The following is an 18,630-nucleotide window of genomic DNA, read 5'->3' as shown; positions in this document are numbered from 1 at the left end:
CATCGTAGGGCACACTTACACACCATTCACTGGATGGATGGATGTTGGTCAAATATCTCAAAACATGTGCATCCAATGGCATTGAAAAAAGCACTACCTTTACATGTACGTTGTTGGACATGCTCGTAATTCTTCCTAGATCAAACTTCCAACCAAAAGTACAAGGGATTCATGAAAATATTTTTTAAATATGCAATGTTTATATTACAAGTTGGATTCTGCTTGCTCTGCAGCATAGCTATATCTTTTTCTATTCTTATTCCTATAAAGGCTCTTGTTCATCCTGATACAAAATGATTTTCTGAAAAGCTCAATATTTGCCTTTCACTACTTGTTTTTATCCTTCAATCATTCCTGCTGATCACAAAAGAATGACCTTGTCCTCATGCATATACAAAAACTTTTTCAGCAACTGAACATAAAAGCTTGATAGATCTACACAGCTTTGTCAAGTGGCAGCCTAATGTATTGCTTTTATCTGAATGCTGAACCTCAGGTGTTATTGTCCGTTTATGACAAAGCTCCATTATAAGGAATAGTCACATCCCAGAAATTGCTTTTAAAGTTATGCCCACAGTCCATTTGAAGACCCGTGTTTCTGGTTCTCGTTTAATATATGCTGTTACGTAATTATTGGATGATAGGTATGGTTATCGCTACCTCGACAGGTGTTACGTTCGAAACGAAACGGAACGAAACGAAACCGAACTGGACGCAATTCAGCGCCCATCCCACTTCAATCCCACAATCCAACGGAGTGGGACGTCGCTCTACGCTTCTTGTTAATGTCTTTGGTTTGGCCGAATTTGACGAAGGGATGATAGTGCAGTGAGAAACGAGCGCTGTATGACTTTGGAGCGGCTGCGCACTCTTCTGTTGTTCCGACATGGCGTAGGGGAGGAGTTCAAAACCAGATAAACCGGCTTGTAAATAAATGTGCCTGGGCGGACCACTCTTTGTGTAGCAAGGGCGAGCGTTGCAGGGAGTTGGGCGGGCGTCAGGAAGAGGGTAGGAGGCACTCGGCGACGTTAATGCCAACATGGCAGCAAGCAGCGAAGGCCCGGCAGCGGGAGGCAGCGAGCTCAGGCAAGCGCTCCGGCAGAGAGAAGGTGAGATGCGCGGGCGGCGAAGCCTTCGACGACGGCGTGCGGGCAACTTTTATTCGCGAGGTCCCGTGCCTTTACGCGTAGCTAGTGGCGGCTGAATTACATTTCCGGAGCCTTAAATCATACGGCTAAAGAGTTACCCGTAGCTACCGTAAGATATTCCATTTACTTTGTGTTGGCTATAGCGAGAAGTATCTATATTTGGCTGGTTTTAATAGTTTAACAATAGCTATATACACAGTAGTTGTATAAAATGTATTTTCTATACGGAAAGGTATTTTTTTCATGAAGTAACTGACTATCATACGCGTGGTTTTAAACTGTTAATATTTTGTCGTGTTCTTTGTCGAGTGTTAAGTAATTCAGAGTAAAGGTGGCCAACTGGAAGGAAACTTGCTCCCGTGTCAGTCTCTTGTGCGGTTGTATTCGGTTTTGTCATTACTACGATATATGATCAGCCAAATAAGAGTTTATTTTAAAAAGTACATCTTGTCCACGTTGTCAACCTGATATGAAGGAAACGCCGAATTAATCGTAATTTTAAACGAGTGGCTACTAAACCTAAGCGTTAATTAGCCGAATAGGGGCCACTGGAGGTGTAACGTAAGGGAAAATGTTATGGGGAGGCATCTCAAAGAGTGGTTTGGGAGCCAGTACTTTAGACAACTGCTCCTTGTGTAAGGTAGTGGAGCAGTTTGTTTATACAGGATATGGTCTGCCAGATCGGAGGGGAAATCGAAAGAAAGACCACGTTATACATTTAGAAAGGGAGCAGTGGAAGCTTCAGTTTATCCTGCAACAACTTAGCCATGTGTAATAACGTCGTTGTAGTGGCTCATCAAGGAAGTACAGCAGTTTTTAATTAATAATATTTGTGATTTTTTTTGTACTCGTGCTAAATGGCTATTATTGCTTGTTGGTTGTATGAGGGACTTGAATTCATTGAAGGTGAAGCTTTTGTGCGTCATTGTGATTATTGCTCACTTTAGTAGTATAAACTGAATATGAATGGATGAGTCATGGGTCTTTGTATAGATATTGTTTGTCAAGGCTTAACTTCAGTCAAGGCTAACAGTGTCTAAGGTGTGTCTGTCTTGGACGCGAATTCTTAATTTCTATATGGAGAACACAACTTAACATTCTTTTGGAGACTTACACAATTTTAATGACTTAACATTTATTAAATACCATTCTGCCTTTCTCCCAAAAGAGTGACCATTCTTATTTAGGACTTTCTTGGGTGAAGCATGCTCATGTTCAATACAATTAAAATTTCTTCTATAGTGAATCCAGGAACAGCTGCTCTATTTCTGGTTGAGTATTCTCAAGTGGTGCATTCAGATAGTTTGCTGATCTGCTTTTGAATGGCAGTGTCAAATGTTCTTTGTGGAGATGAAGTAAAGCAGTGTAGGGAATATAAAGGTAAACATGCGGCTGATTTAATAGGCGCTGGTGCGATAATCCTGTGGTGATAAATGTCAGCCTATGGCCTTAGCTATGTATTTGTCTAGACTTTCTGAAATCTTCTTGCTCTTAATTCCCGTTTTATGAACCGAAGCTGTACTCCTATTTTGAACTGGCATAAGGTAAATGGCACATTAACAGGAGGCATCCGATATGAACGTTGAAGTGTAACCAAAGTAGTAGTATCAGCCCACGGGACCCTTCTCCTCCTCCTGACCGTGCGCACACTGTTTTGTCCGCCAATTTTTTGGTTATTTGCCATTTTTATTACTCCTCTGTACAGTGCCTTTTATGTTCTTATTATGGTGTGTTGAATTTTCTGCTACCGTAACCTCTGCAGTTTCTTTAATTAATAAATTATACATGACATTTACGGGATGACTTGTATTATAGCTCATGCTAATCTAGATGTGCTTGTGACATAGCATTAGAAATTGGTGTTTGGTTGGGCTGTGAAATGCATCATGTCAATGTGCTTTGGCTCTTGTTTGTAGCCAACAGGAAGCTGAAGTACTTGAGCTTGGCAGTCCTCGTGGTCCAGAATGCCTCCCTCATCCTCAGCATCCGCTATGTCCGCACGCTGCCGGGCGATCGCTTCTTCACCACATCTGCTGTGGTCATGGCAGAGGTGCTCAAGGTCCTCACCTGTCTGGTTATTATTCTGTTCCAGAAGAGAGGTGGGTGATCGTTTTCTTTAAGTTTGAACACATGAAGAAAAAGGATTGATTCTTGTTTGTGTAATGTATGATCTGACTTGAACTATCTCCCGATGTCATGTACTTTTCAAATTAACTTGTATGCACATGTGAATGCTACTCTGAAGCTGTGATGTATGTTAAGAAGCTGTTAAGCCACGTATGTTAAGGAACCATTTATTTATTTGAGGAATTATGTCTGGTGAATAGCATACACTAATGCAAACCTGTTTCTCTCTCCTTGCCTCTATCATTTAGGAAACATGACGGATTTTATAGTTCTGCTCTTCGACTCCATCTTTGTCCAATATTTAGATACACTAAAGCTAGCAGTTCCCTCCCTCATTTACACTCTTCAGAATAACCTCCAATACGTGGCCATCTCCAACCTGCCTGCCGCCACCTTTCAGGTAAGATGAGTTAGCTCTGTATGGCCTGTGGGATCTGATAACTGAAGGTTTGAAATGGAAGGGTTCTCTCTGTAGCTTTAGTTGTGTAGGTATAGAACTTTTTCTCTTGATAAGGTGTGAATTAGAACAGGTTTTATATGTATCTATACAATCTGGTTATTTAAATTTTGTGTATTAAAATCATGAAATGGTATGCATTTTTTATAACAATGAGAAACAAACAAAATGGTGTGATTGGTAAGCTCTATTTTACTCGTATGTAATTAAAAATCCAACAAAGGCATGTAAAATTTGAACTAATCGCCTTAATTTTTTGTAAATATACACTCATTCTAAATGTGATTCCTGCAACATGTTTTAAAAGTTGGGACCTGGGTGTGTTTACCAGTGGACTGTTTAAAGAAATCTGCTTTGGTCATTCCACAGGTAAATATAGTGAGTAGGTAATGGGTTATGCTATCCTGATTGGGTCGAAATGGAGCGTCCAGGAAATGGTCGTCATTTCCAAGCCAGGGTGTGTCGAGGTTTGGCACTCCCTACAAAGGAATGTGGATGAATAGTTCAGCATTTTAGAAACAGCATTTCTCAGTGTTTCATTGCAGGGAATTTAAGTATTTCCTCATCTATGTTCCATAATGTTACAATATTCAGAGAATCTGGAGAAATCGTTGTGTGTAGTGGGTAAGCCCACCAGCTTACAGTACCAATGGAGAAGCTGCATCACCATGTCCTACTGTGCACTCCAGGCCATGAGATCACTAATCCACCTACCATGACTGTCTGAATAAGGAGGCATGCAAGACTCGCCGAGGTGGTTTGTGCGTTTTCATCAACAAGAAATGGTACATAAGTGTAGTAGTCACAAGCCAGTGCTCACTGGTGATGTAGTGCCATCCTTTATACTTGTTGCGGCAATTTACTGTCATTATCATTGTTGCTGTGTACATCTCGCCTGGCAGTGATGTAAACTCGAGCCTTTGGTGATCTGCAACTGAGCATCCCAAAGGCTTTTTTGTTGTAGTTGGAAACTTCAGTTGTGCTTATCAAAAGACTGTTCATCTTGAATTTCACCAGCACGTGGAACTTCCCCACCAGAGGGGAGAATAAAATGGACCTTTTTTTTATTATTTTTTTTACACATGCACGTCAAGCATGCAGAGCTGCCCCCCCTCCTACCTCAGCCTCTCAGACCACATCTCAGTATTGCTTATGTTGGCATACACTCCACTGCTCACACAGTTCAGACTATTTCAGCGTCAATCTGGCCAGAAGGAGCTGCCCCAGCTCTACAGGATTGTTTTGAATCCACAGATTGGAACATGTTCAAAGAAGCTGGCTCCTATGGCTATCACCTTAACTTGGAGTATGCCGCATTTGTCATCGGCTATGATGATATGATTGCATCCAAGACCATCACCAGAATGGCCAACCACAAACCCTGGATGTCGTCAGAGGTGCATATGCTGCTGAAAGCCTGCAATGAAGCTTTTAGATCAGGAGGATAAGGTAGCCCTTAGAACAGCAAGGGCAAACCTTTCCCATACCATCAGGGCAGCAAAGTGTGCCTATGGGTAAAGAATCAACAACCACTTCTAAGACTAGACTCATAGCATTCGTGGCAGGGTATCCAGTCAATCACAGACTGCAAGTTATTACCACAAACCCGTGTCAGTGATCCCTTCCTCCTAGATTTCACTGAATGATCCTGAATGATTTCTATGCACGATTTGATGCATTGAACGACATGCCTGCTAAGACGACCATCCACGTCTGGAGGTCTGGCTACAGCTGATGTGAGGAGATCCCTGTTAAAAGTGAAACCACGTAAAGCTAGTGGACCAGACAACATACCTGGTAGAGTGCTCAGGAAATGTGAAAACCAGCTGGTTGATGTCCTCATGGACATCTTCAAAACATTTCCCTGAGCCAGGCAGTTGTCTTCAAGTGCTTTAAGGCTACCACCAACATAGTTTGTGCCAAAGAAGTCAACTGGCTTCTGCCTCAGTACCTATTGCCCAATTGGACTCATACTGGTCATCATGCCATGCTTTGAAAGGCACATGAAAATTGCACTGCCACCTTCATACAAGGCTGAACAGGAGAGGATCATGCAGATCTTCCCAACCATTCCACCGATTATGCTATATTCTTAGCTTTGCATTTGGTTCTTTTTCATTTGGGCAAGAACTTCTATGTAAGAATGCTGTTTAACTTCAGTTTAGCATTCAGTGCCATAATATCACAAAATTTGACAGAAGTTCAGGCAAATGGGTTTCAGTACCCTTCTGTATAACTGGATCCTGTACTCCAGACAGTCACCTTGTGTAATACAATCTCCAGCACCCCCACACTATGTACTGGCAGCCCCAAAGACTACAACCTACTAATGTTCACTCTGCTGGCTCAATTCTGTACTAAACACCAGCTCTAACACCCTCATCAAGCTTGCTGGTGATTTTAAGGTAGTGGGTCTCATCAAGAACAGTGATGAGACTACTAACTAGAAGTGGAACAGCTTATGGACTGATGCAGGGGCAGTGATGTCTCTCAATATGAATAAAACAGGACATGCTTGTCAAGTTTGGGAAGACCTGGGTTGTCCACGCCCCATTGAATATCGAGTGATCTGTGATGGAGAGAATCAGGAGCAGAGAATTTCTTCTTGGGGTGTACTTGGCAGAAGACCCCACTTGGATTCTTAACACCACTACCCTAATCAAGAAGGCACAATAGTGACTTGACATGTTGTAGTGGCTGAGAAGTGCAAGGCTCCCACCCCATCCTCGCCACATCCTACAAGGGCACCATAGAGAGTGTTCTGAGCATCTGCATCATTACCTGGTTTGGGAGTTTCAAGGCCCTGCAGCGTATTGTGCATTCAGAACAAAAAATCATCAGGAACTGTCACCCCTGTGTCCAGGAACTTTTCCACAATCATTGCACTTGTACCGCCTCTATCGTCATCGAAGACCCCTCCCATTCTTGTCATGCATTCTGTGTCCTGCTCCTACAGAAACATTTCAGCCAGTTCAGAGACACGCACACCGTCCCCTCCAAAATTATTGGAACAGTGAGGCAAACATTTGGGTTTGACATCAAAAGAAGAATATTTGAGATCAGTTATTCAGCTGTTTTTTTTTTCAGATAGAAATCTAGTAATGTTAAATTAACATCGTTTGTAATGGAACACCAAATTTTTAGGTGATCAAAAGTATAGGAACAGATAGATTAAAGTGAACAATGCTGAATATCTAGTTGCCAATCCTTTGCTTGCAATAACTGCATCAAGCCTTTGGCCCATTGACATTCACCAAATGTTTGCGTTCTTCTTTTGTGATGGTTCTCTAGGCTTTCATTGCAGTCTCTTTCAGTTGTTTGTTTCGGGGGGGGGGGGTTCTCCCATCACCCTCCTCTTTTAGCAGGTAAAATGCATTCTCAATAGGATTTAGGTCTGGAGATTGACTTGGCCAGTCTAAAACCTTCCACTTCTTTCCCCTAATGAACTCCTTAGTTGTTTTGGCAGTGTTTTGGGTCATTGTCTTGCTGCATGATGGAGGATCTCCCAGTCAGTTAGGTTGCATCTCTACTTTAAATTGGTAGACACAATGTTTTTGTAGACTTCTCAGTTTATTTTCCTGCTGCCGTCATGCTACATCTTCAGTGAAGATCATTGAGCCTGTCCCAGAAGTAGCCATGCAAGCCCAGGCCGTAACATTACCTCCACTTTGTTTATCAGAAGAGCTTGTGTGTTTGGGATCATGAAAAAATGCTTTCTTCACACTTCAACCTTTCCATCACTTTGGTAAAGGTTAATCTTTCTCATCAGTCCATAAAACTTTGTCTCAGAATGTTTTTGAGTCTTGTCTCTGGAATGTGTCAAAAAGGTACAATCTAGCCTTCCTCTTATTGCTTAAGTCGTTTGCTTCTTCTAGTGTAGCCTCTGTAGTTTTGTTCCTGAAGTCTTCTGCGAATGGTGCATTGTGTTATCTTCACTCCTGCCCTATGGAAGCTTTTGGTGATGTCACTTAGTTTTTTTTTTTTTTTTAAAGTTTTTTTCTTTAGTGTTTTTTGTCAACTGCTGATTGGACACACCTGTGTAACAAAAACACCTTTCAGTCACATATTCCAATAATTTTACTTGCATAAAGATTTGGTGTTCCATTACAAACGATACCTTCTTAGTTGTTTAACATTTCTAGATGTGAATACCTGACAATAAAAGCTGAATTGCTGATCTCTTGCCTCATTCATCTTTTGATGTCAAACCCTAGTGTTTTCAGTGTATAGCAAAAATAAAGGTATTGGCCTCCCTGTTCCCATACTTTTGGAGGGGATTGTGTGTGTATATGTGTTCTCAAAATGATTTTCCTTACTATTCCAACTGAACTGTCAAGCTGTGTGTATCATATTGTTTTGTCTTAGATCATCATGCAGTTCTTTCTACCACTAGATATGTATTTATTTTAAACTCAGCCCTTCAATCCCCTGGCAGGGGGATCAAACACAGGCCAGATGATCCTGGTATATTACATGATGGATGTCTGGAGTTCTTGAGTACTGTCTTTCCTGTCCTGTAGTGGATGGAGTGTCCATCAGTACTAGACCTGCATGATGCATGATGCGTGATGTTAGTATTAACATTGCATGTTATGCACACGCAGTTGCTGCATCACAAGATCCACAGGTAGTCAGCTGGGTTGAGACCATAAATAAGTGGTAAAAAAAAAAAAACTTTTACACAAAACACTTTGTCAAGCTTTGCAATATTACACACACGCACGACACAGCACGAATTAGGGCCGAATGATATCACTTAACCCAGCAAGCTGATATATAATTATATTTTCAGTTCTGTAGCGATATTGTGCAAAAGCAAGTAATTTACTGGCAATTCTTTGTGTCTTGATACAACTCGTTTGACAGCCTCTGTTGGTAGATATTTGGCTGTAATTTATTTTGAGTAAATTACTCAGCTCCTCTTTTTGTTTGGTTTGCAGTGTTTATCACAAAATATTTGAATATTGCAGTGTGCCCCCCCAGCCCCCTGTGATATCATTTGGCCCTAATTCGTGCTGTACTTTATGGACCTGCAAGGTTCTAGGGATACAGCTGATCTGCTACACATGCCTGAGCAAGTCTGCTCCCTGTCAGACTCTGCTGGAGAGATTGTTGCTTTACATGCTCTGTTTGGCTGATATGGGGACTGTAATGCTTTCAGTGAGGCGTGTTCCTGCATAGCCATTTTTTATTGTTGTACAGTAATGTACTCTTTGTTGTTGGAAATTGGACATTCATTGTTCTCATTATTAATCTTGCTTCTAGTTTTCTCAGGATATAATGAGCAAACTGGGGTTGTATGTATGATGATTGTTGAACAATTCCGTACTCCCTGTGCTTGCATCATAAAGAGACATTGCTGTCTGTGCATGAGACACACAGCAGTTTATTCAGTACGCATAGACGCCTCAGATTTGTGTAATTGGTGTTCTTAGGACTTCACGTGTTGTCATGAAAACGCCTAACCTTTGGTATCGCAGATATTCAAGTTGAACTTGTCACTAAGCTGCAGTGATGCACTGCATTGCCATTTTACCTTCTGAAATGGGTTATAGGTGGTGGTTGGTGGCACTGTTAGTCAGTCTCTTGCAGCCACCATAATGACTGACTTTAGCCAGCGTGCGTCTCTCGCTTTCTCCCACAACAGATGGTCATGCAGTCACCCGCTGTGAATCTGCATGTGGTAGTGAAATGTGTCCGGTAGCCTGAACTGTATAAGTCACTGCAATGAGATTTTACTTTGTATAATGTAAAGGAAATCTCAAGCCGGCCCTGCAGTACATTTTTGTGGCAGGTTCATTTAACTGTCAAATTGCTGACTCTGTGTTATTTATAGACAGGGAAGATACTAAGTGGGTTATGTGTTTCATAGTTTATCATCTTCTGAACTTCGCTCAAGAATTGAAACGCTGGCATTATGACAGTATCTCTTTGCTCGTTTGCCTTTTCAAACTCCAGACTTTTGAATGCATGTCATTTTCCCTTTGTTTGGAATCCCTCTGTGTCCACCGTTCATGTTGGCAATACAGAAAAATCAATCCTTGTATTTGTTGCCGCGTTATTTAGTACATAGCCAGTTAAGGCTATTGTATTAAACAACTGTCAAAATCTCGTTTTACATTTACCCTTCCCTGAATTTTGGGCAAATAAACTGCAATTCAGTAAGTGCGCGTGTTCTCTCTAGTGCACACCCCAGTGACGCTCCACTTAATACATTTGCCCATTTCTGATGGCATCCCCTTTTATACATGAAGCTGACTTTTCTGTTTGTGTCTGCATCAAAATTCTTATCTCTAAGAATAACTCATGAAATTTGATCAAAGGCCCCTTTTAGTGTCTGGTGTAACATTGTAATTTGCTTATTTGTACATTGTCCCTGTCTCAATGGTTGAAGCAGTTGGTTTGCTTAACTAGAAACTAAAATCCCATGATGAAATACTTTTTAGGAAAATAATTTGGGTAAATCCATTTTGTATCTGTTTTTTAACTTGTGTTGTATAGGTTAGAACCCTATTAGCTCATCATGGGTGTGACAGGAGAATCCTCTGTGCTTCTCTCTTTCCAGGTGACGTACCAGTTAAAAATCCTGACCACAGCCCTTTTTTCAGTACTGATGCTGCGGAAGAGCCTGTCTCGCGTGCAGTGGGTGTCCTTGGTCCTGCTTTTTGCTGGAGTCGCCCTTGTGCAAGTGGAGCAGGAAGGGAAGCAGAAGGAGACGTCGGTTGCGGGAGTGAACCAGAACTATGCAGTGGGACTGGTGGCAGTGGTGGTTTCCTGCTTGTCCTCGGGATTTGCCGGCGTGTACTTTGAGAAGATCCTGAAGGGCAGCTCGGCCTCTGTGTGGATGAGGAACGTGCAGCTTGGCATCTTTGGCACGGCACTGGGCCTCCTGGGTCTGTGGTGGAACGATGGCCCTGCCATCGGCGAGAAGGGCTTCCTGTTTGGTTACACGCCCATGGTGTGGGGCGTGATTTGTAACCAGGCCTTTGGGGGCCTGCTGGTGGCCGTAGTCGTGAAGTATGCAGACAACATCCTCAAGGGTTTTGCCACGTCCTTCTCCATCATCGTCTCCACTGTCACCTCTGTCTACCTCTTCGGGTTCCACATGGACCTCCTCTTCACATTAGGTGCCGGTCTGGTCATAGGAGCGGTCTACATGTACAGCCTTCCCAAAGTAGCTGCTCCCTCTTCTGCCTCCACTGTCTCTGCTTCCACCCAGAGTAGAAGCCAATTGGCCAGCAGAGATGGCGACTCGGAAACGGACGCTTTCCTCCCAAAGTCAGTCCTGGTGAAGTGATGCGCCACATCTTCTCTCTCTCCCCTATTACTCGGCATCTCATCGCTTTCTTCACTGAACTAATTCTAACCTCCTTCCTCCTGCCATGTCTCTATGGGTTTTAAGGTTCATTTCTGAACTTATCTTTTTTCCATGAAATGTGTAAATTAAATGGGAAGGCTACAGCATCTTTCTTAGTTCAGGGACGCTTTTCCCAGTGTAGGGCATCCTGACACCAGTACTGAGAATCTCTCTGTTGTATGCTTGGTTATACTACAAATTCTGAGCCGGATGGTTTGGTAGGCAACCCGTGTGTATATCTTGCTTTGAAACGTTTGTCTCAACATATCTTTTGTAAGTTGCATTTTATTTTTTGTTAGCACAAGGTTATGAAGTATTGGGACAGTTTTTGTTATTTAGATAAACATTTTAAACAACAGTTGAAAATCTTGAGTGTCATTGTAACGGTACCTTGATTTTCTTTTTATGTGCTTTATATTATTTTTATACATTTCACAGGTGTTTTCAGTGTGTGAGGTTTGGCTTATAGCTTTGAAGCTTTTTAATTAGATCAATGGAGAGTCTAACCAAAAGCTGAAGTATGTTTGCAATAACATCACTGGTGTATAACTAATTTGCAGAATGACATACTGACTTATTTTTCCGGGCTTGGGTTAATTACCCAGGTCCATGTGATTACTATTTACTAATGGATGTTTTATCTGATTCTAATTTATTTGCACAAAATATGTTTACATTCTGATTACTTTGCAATTTACTATTTAGAAATATGAGGTAATTGGGCTTTTATAAACTATAGCTTATAATTGAATGTAAAACTTAGGTACCTTGAAATTGCACCAGGTTTATACACCTTTGCTACATACAATTGAAAAGATCCTGTGTAATATTAGGGTAGCAAATACCAGGTTACATATTTAAAATATTAAGAAAATGCCATCGTCAATGAGTTCAAAAGCCACTGTTTTTTACAATTAGATATCTGGTTGATCTAGTTGGGTTCAACCTCAATGAACAGTTGTATGTTCACAGAAATGTTAAATGTAAGAATACACAGGCTACTTTGAAGGGTTTTCAAAGAAATCTAATACCATTCGCACAAAAAACACAAAAGAGGAAGAATTGTACTCTGTAGGCATTATTGGTGTGTGTATACTGTAATGCAAATCACATTATCCTTTGCTATAAAGCCAGGTTGTATGTAGAGACTTCTGGTAATTATTATACGTGATTGTAGGTTTCTGTTAGAAATATCTGGGATGTGTTCTTCAATGCTTTTGCGGTGAAAGTGTCTTGAATGTTTATCAGCTGGTGACCTTTTAACCTTTTTTTCCCCCCCAAACTCCCATTTCACTGCATACAGCTGAAGGCTGAAAAAGCCTTTCTGCTGTGTCACAAAAACAACTCGCTGTAGGATCTCGTAGTTCAATCCCCAAAAAAAGAAGCTTTGGTTTTTTTTTTTTTTTTTTTTTTTAACAGATAATCAAATCAAAACGCACATTTTGTGTGTTTATTTCTAAAATCCGTGGTCCATATTAAAAGCACTATCAACACTAGCTTGTACCATGTGAGCACAAACCCAGTCACCTACCCCAAAGGCTTTACGTAGCAGGACCAGCTGGCTTTTAGCTCTGCTGCATTCATCTGCACTGGAGTGATTTCTGGGTCACAGTAGGGAGAGACTAGTATTGCTTGGAGAAATTGCTTCCTATTTTTCATCATTGATTTTATGGGTTGTTTACCTAGCAGTACTTATCTCATGGAAAATTGTATGTATATTTTTAAATTTGGGGGAGAAAAAACATCAAGTGACAATCCAGTAATAAGTAATTCTATATGAAAAAATGAAAGAACTAAATAGTTTAAAAAATAGTTGAGACTGCTTATTGTGTCTCAGATCTGGGGGAAAAAAAATCATTTTCAGCAGCTGCAATTTGCAGCTTTTTCCTGCTTAAATGTTACCAATTACATTCTCATTTGACTTTATGTGGAAATCTACCTAGAATTCACTTTCCCAGTGTGCAGCAAAATGTCCTTGAGCTTTGTTACTTAAGAGACAGCCATGGTATCGGACAGTGCTATCAGTGCTTGTTCATGTAGCCTTCAGTACTCTGCTAGAGCTGCACTATATCGAAGCAGCCAAGCTGTACTTTCTATCCAGTTGATAAAAAGTAGAGCGCTGAAAAGGGGGTCGATGGGCCTGGAGAGTCTGAGGTAACATAGTCATGCTGTGCCTTTTCTCAGACTCTTTTTATCTGTACAGTGGACACAATATTGATAAAACTATATGAATATTATGTATAATGATTCAACATTTTTAAAGCCTATAGTTCCAAGATGGTGGGACCGGTTTAGGGGTACAGTTGCTGAATTCGTATGCTATATTTGCTTTTTTAAAAATCCTTAGGAATATTTCAGTCGCAGGTTTTAAGGGTGTGAGTTTACTAGCATATAAATTGTTTCAGCAGTTAAATGACCTGCATTAAATTTTTACTTTTTTTTTTTTTTAAAGACAAAAATTTCAGCTATAAAGACCATGCTGACTGTAACACAGTGCAGATAATGTTAAATATTGCATGAGACCGGTAGCCAGTCAGTGTCATGTTGTGATTTCTGGCTAACGGCACTAGCTATAGAGTCGCCCACATCAGACTGTTTTCTCCAGTGCAACTGCAACATGCCATCATTTCCTCTGATGACAGTTTTGGTTGTGTTGTGAACCATTACAGATATTCTAAGATACAGATACTACAGATACTCTTTTTTTTATCTTCAGTTAGCTATGATGCTGTTTATGATCTTCTGGACGAACAAAGACTGGACATTTAGCGTAAATCCAGCTTGGGATTCTTCTGAAATCTAGAGAGACACAGCAAGTTCTTTTGGTGAGGGAGCAATTGAGATGCCAGGGTTGAGTGCCAGGTCTGTCGTTCACGCTTTTCCGATTTCAGACTTTCAGAAGGACAGGTGTGCGGCTACTGGAAATAGCTTCTGCCGCTGACTTCGTTCTCTTTGTCAGATAAGCTGCTTTAGATTCATACCTGTAAATCTTACTGCTCCTTTTTCTGCCAAGATACTTTAACATATCAGAAGGAGTCACTGTTGGAGAACAATCACAAAATAATTGATACAATGGGATTTATATCAAATCAATGAAGGTACCCTTCAGAATTCTGGACTGAACTGAACAAATGATCCTATACATATTTATACAATATAAATAAACTACATACAAGTACACGTGGGCATTTTGAATTATGTTGATGTGCCAGAAAGTTCTGTTCTGTGTGTGTGTGTGTACCTTTTTAAGGTAAAAGATAAGGGTAGACCTATGTGACAATATGAAGGAATAAAAATGGTGACATTTGCATTCTGACTGTATTCACTCAGTTTAAGGGGAACATGTAGCCATTGTCAATGAAAGTGACCTGCTTGTATATATGCCAGCTTCAACTACACACACTGAGTCACACAACTTCTCAGCTGCTATTGTAAGAACTTGTTCGATTTATCACCTGAGCAACTCTGTACCTGGAAGAAAGCTGCTTTTTGTATTATTTGTAAATGTACAAAGGAAAAGAAGGATTATTTAATATGCAGGATGGTAAAAAAAAATCCTTGGATTATAACTTGGATTAATTATTTCCTTAAGTACAATAAATGCCAAAATAACATTTACATTTCGGTTATGCATTTGTCGAAGAAAGTGTACACCAGCTTTGCCTTTGTTTTTGAATTTTCATCTTTATTTTTAAAAACAGATGCAACGTTCCACGGTGCAGTTAATAGAAGCATAGTTGGTGGAAGAGAACGCTACTTAACAGGCTTGGTGTTTAGAATGTGCCTGTTAGAAGAGAAACACTTTAACAGCCGAGAGCTCGGACAGCATCTCAAGACGAGGTTTATGGGTCACTTCTCGATTTTGCCGTTTGTGTTACATGTTTCCATTGCACCAAAAACCCACGTGGCAATGAAATGGGCACCAGATGCATTTCAGTCTCTCCTGTGGTTGACAGTTAATGTAATTATCATTATTATTTTTTAATTTGGCTTTCTGTGGTGTGAGCTTTTTAACTAGTGGGTCACTTTTTGGTAATGTTATCATATGCACTATGTATAAATGTTTTTTTTTTTTTTTTAAGTAAATCTTGGAGGTGAACCCTCTTTGCAATGAGGTCTTTGGTCTGTTCTTTCTTGAGTTTTGTCATCTTCATGTCAAACAGCATCCGTAACCAAATGCATTTGTAAAGTAAAGCAAAAAAGGTATTTTTAAAAACAAACCTGATTTGATTTATCTTCCTTATATCCTCACTAGCTGAAGTGCATTTCTGTTAGTGAAGCGAATCTTTATCCTATCAAAAGAAATTAAATTCAGCTGCCTAAAATGTTGTTTTTAAAAATATTTGCGTGTAAATATCCTACTTTTGTGGGGAAATTGATTTCCTTTACACTGCACTTCAATAATAGATCACTGCTGTGGTCTTGTGGCTTACCTTTATTGCTCTTCAGTATATACCACCTTATATTTTTCAAAACTTAATACACATGACATTTCTAAACTAAATTCAAATGTTGGTATCAGTCATTTAACAACAAATGTGTGATGGGAACTTAATGGGCTGACGTGACATTTGAGGTGCTTCGTTCTGTTGGATGCTGTCCTGTTCTTTGGTAAGCCTCTGATTTTATCAGTGGGAGACTTTCAAGTCTTACTGCTCGATTTATCACCTGCTTGTGTCATTTTCATTTTTGTTTATGCCTTGTTTCTGACGTCTGCCATAATCTAGCGTGTCAGGTTTTCATCATGTTACTGAGAAGGTATTCAGATGATTAGGTTTGTTTGACGTTAAATGTGTATTGTATTGCATGTGTTGTGTATGTGGTGCTTAAGTGCAGATTCTGGAATTGCACTGCAGTGACATCGCATCAGCCTTGGCTCTAATCCTGCCTTTTTGGGTGTGTCTCTGGGTATCTAGAATCCTGTCTTCTGCACTGATTGTAGGTTCCGCCTTTAAAATCCCATTTGACTGCGGCATGTCTACACATGACTATACTTTCTTAAGCAGGCTGAGACATACCTCTGATAGATTCCCAGCAGAATTGTGAAAATCCAGACCTTGCGTTACAGTGTAGGATATCTAGTAACTATTCAAAAGGTCTGTGGAATTTTTTTTCCCTGGATTTTTAAATTCATGTTACTTTCTTAGTTGCATTTTAACTCTTTAGAAACTTTTCAATATGAGTTGTGGAGAATTTGCAACTTAAATGAACCAGTAGCACTGTTCAGGGGTGTTGAGACATGGCTGAGGACTTCAGAGATTAGACAAACCTGTCTGCAAACCTGCAACTAACAAATTACATTAACTTTAAGATCCCAAAAGGGTTACATTTATTTTGCAAAATCATAAAACTGGACTCTGTGTTGTGTAAATCATAAAACTGTGATGTGTTGTTTTTGTGTGTGTTCTCAGGCTCCCAGGAAAGGAAAAGGAGATGCTAACATTTTTCAGGAAACGATCCTTGACACCGACACCACACAACATTCAATGACCACACCAAAGAGCTAGAAGAATGGGCCTGCTACCGTACCATGTGCCTTCAAAGTGAATCTGCACAAAATGTAAAACAAAAGCGTAGAGTTTTAAAGCTATGCATGTCTAATATGATTACCTTTTATGCAAAGGTTTTTAATGAAATGACAGAACTCTGACTTGTTTAACCAAAAAAAACAGCAGTATTTCCTCTTTGAATTTCAAGTGAACCTTTGATTTAACGTTTGCCTTTTTCTGTTATTTTGTGACGGGCAACTTTGTTGTTGCTGAAATCACTTTAAAATCCTGGAAGTGAAAAGGAGGGGTGCGTGTGAATTCTTAGTTTAAGGCATTAATGTTTTGTTTGTGTGAAACGTAGCATTAACTTGGAATGCTGCCTTACTCTAACTGAATATACAGATTTCAGTAGTCATGTTTGACATAACACTAATAATAATGCTGCCACAGACCATAATGTGATGACTAATCTAACAATGCTTTCCACAGAATAGTCGCTTAACATTTGTTTTGTTTTACAAAATGCAGTATGTTTTGCATTATTTTTAGTTCACTTATTTATTGATCTTTTTACATTTGAGCATTTAGGATTACTTTGAAATCGGTGCTCACACACACTTGTTGCCTTTAATGTGACATTGTTCAATAGAAAAGCTGTCTGGTTAGTTTATTACAGAATCAGTGTTTTACCTGTTCAGTCTTATTTTGATAAATGTATTAGAATGCTTGGTAGTGTCTCAGTATTTCAATGGAAGCTTTTTTTTGCTGACATTTTATTTTTCATGTTTATTTAAAAGGTTGTGATGAAACAAAATGGTTTGATTTCATCCTGAAGTTAAAGGCTATTGCTCTGTGTGCTTGTTATCATAAATGTACACTCTGATTTAATGTTTGGGAAGGCCATAATTTAAGATGGGTCTTAATGCCTTTGTCTTTACAGTGACTTGATATGTTCATGAATAGAAACTGTAACTCCATAATGTATACAGGGAAACATGAGTTGTAGTGACATTAAGAATCTGTTTTATTATATGTAAGTTAACAGTAGTATGCATATCAAAAAACTAAATTTGTCGTAAATTGATAACATTACAAACCAATTTATAGAGAAAAATATGTATTTTTGTTTTACGTTATGGATCTGTTTTAGACATGTTTACATGTGACCACAACCATGGTCTTAAAGTGCTATACAAGCCGTTTTTTTGTTGTTCATGCAACATGTTCATTTTGTATCACTGGTCTTTTTGTGTAAACCAGACAATTGAAAGAAAATGTTCTGTGGAATTTATATTACCATTTTCAGCTTGAGAATACTGTGTGTATTTCATGTTGAGAATATTTCCTAATTTTAGCCTTGTGAAAATTAACAAATGACCAAAATTTACTTGCATGTTGTAATTTCTATGAATAAACAATTTTACCTTCTATCTTCAATTTAAGAGAAAATGCTTTTTTTGTAAAACTACTGCAAATTAATTTATTTTGTTATTGTAATAATCATTATCATACATCCATCTTCCATAACGGCTTAGGTACTGCAGTAAGTCTGTACTGAGGCAGGGGAACACCCTGGATGACATGTCTGTCTATTGCAACAGACTCACTCATACGCTCCGGGCAATTTACAGACCATACTTAACCTAATTGTATTTTATCTGTGTGAGGAAATCAGAGTAGTCAGTTGAGACAGGAAGGCATGCAAATAGCACGCACAGAGCCAAGAATGGAAAATGAACTGAAAGCCCTGCAGGTGGCGGAGCATACTGCTATCCAGAGACCGTTGATAAAATCTCCCTGACCTGAAAATGGGAAAAGTAGTGCGTTGGTCTGGTTAGACCAGAACAACCTGTAGCCGATACAACCTTATGCGTGTTTGAAATTCTTGGCAGCCTTATTTAAACCGGTTATCTGTGTTAATAATGCATTCAGCAAATACAGATCTTGTCTATTGACTGATCGGGGACACCAGCCTCGGTTCTAGGCAGGACAGGACATTTTCCATTGGACAACATAATGTTTTATAATAAGTTGTTCCTGGAAGAAAGTAAA

At 39.7% G+C, this 18,630-nt stretch overlaps 1 protein-coding gene across 1 annotated transcript; it reads left to right on the top strand.

Annotated features, from left to right (window-relative positions):
* Positions 1 to 717: 717 nt before the first annotated feature.
* Positions 718 to 18,015, top strand: slc35a2 (solute carrier family 35 member 2). The gene is made up of 5 exons (XM_049016723.1): positions 718 to 1,109; positions 3,065 to 3,247; positions 3,524 to 3,675; positions 10,298 to 11,010; positions 16,501 to 18,015. Exons 1-5 carry the CDS (start codon positions 1,040 to 1,042, stop codon positions 16,577 to 16,579), a joined length of 1,197 nt encoding a protein of 398 aa, XP_048872680.1. The 5' UTR covers positions 718 to 1,039; the 3' UTR covers positions 16,580 to 18,015.
* The last annotated feature ends 615 nt before the right edge of the window (positions 18,016 to 18,630 follow it).

The sequence above is a fragment of the Brienomyrus brachyistius genome, chromosome 6, assembly GCF_023856365.1.
Source record: "Brienomyrus brachyistius isolate T26 chromosome 6, BBRACH_0.4, whole genome shotgun sequence".
Lineage (NCBI taxonomy): Eukaryota > Metazoa > Chordata > Actinopteri > Osteoglossiformes > Mormyridae > Brienomyrus > Brienomyrus brachyistius.
This window is presented reverse-complemented; position numbering and strand designations above follow the sequence as displayed.

Excerpts from the sequence above, each read along its gene's own strand:
- slc35a2 (XM_049016723.1), top strand. The coding sequence starts at position 1,040 with ATGGCAGCAAGCAGCGAAGGCCCGGCAGCGGGAGGCAGCGAGCTCAGG. Across the intron at positions 3,676-10,297 it reads TGCCTGCCGCCACCTTTCAG|GTGACGTACCAGTTAAAAAT; the intron begins GTAAGATGAGTT and ends CTCTCTTTCCAG. Across the intron at positions 11,011-16,500 it reads ACGGACGCTTTCCTCCCAAA|GCTCCCAGGAAAGGAAAAGG; the intron begins GTCAGTCCTGGT and ends GTGTGTTCTCAG.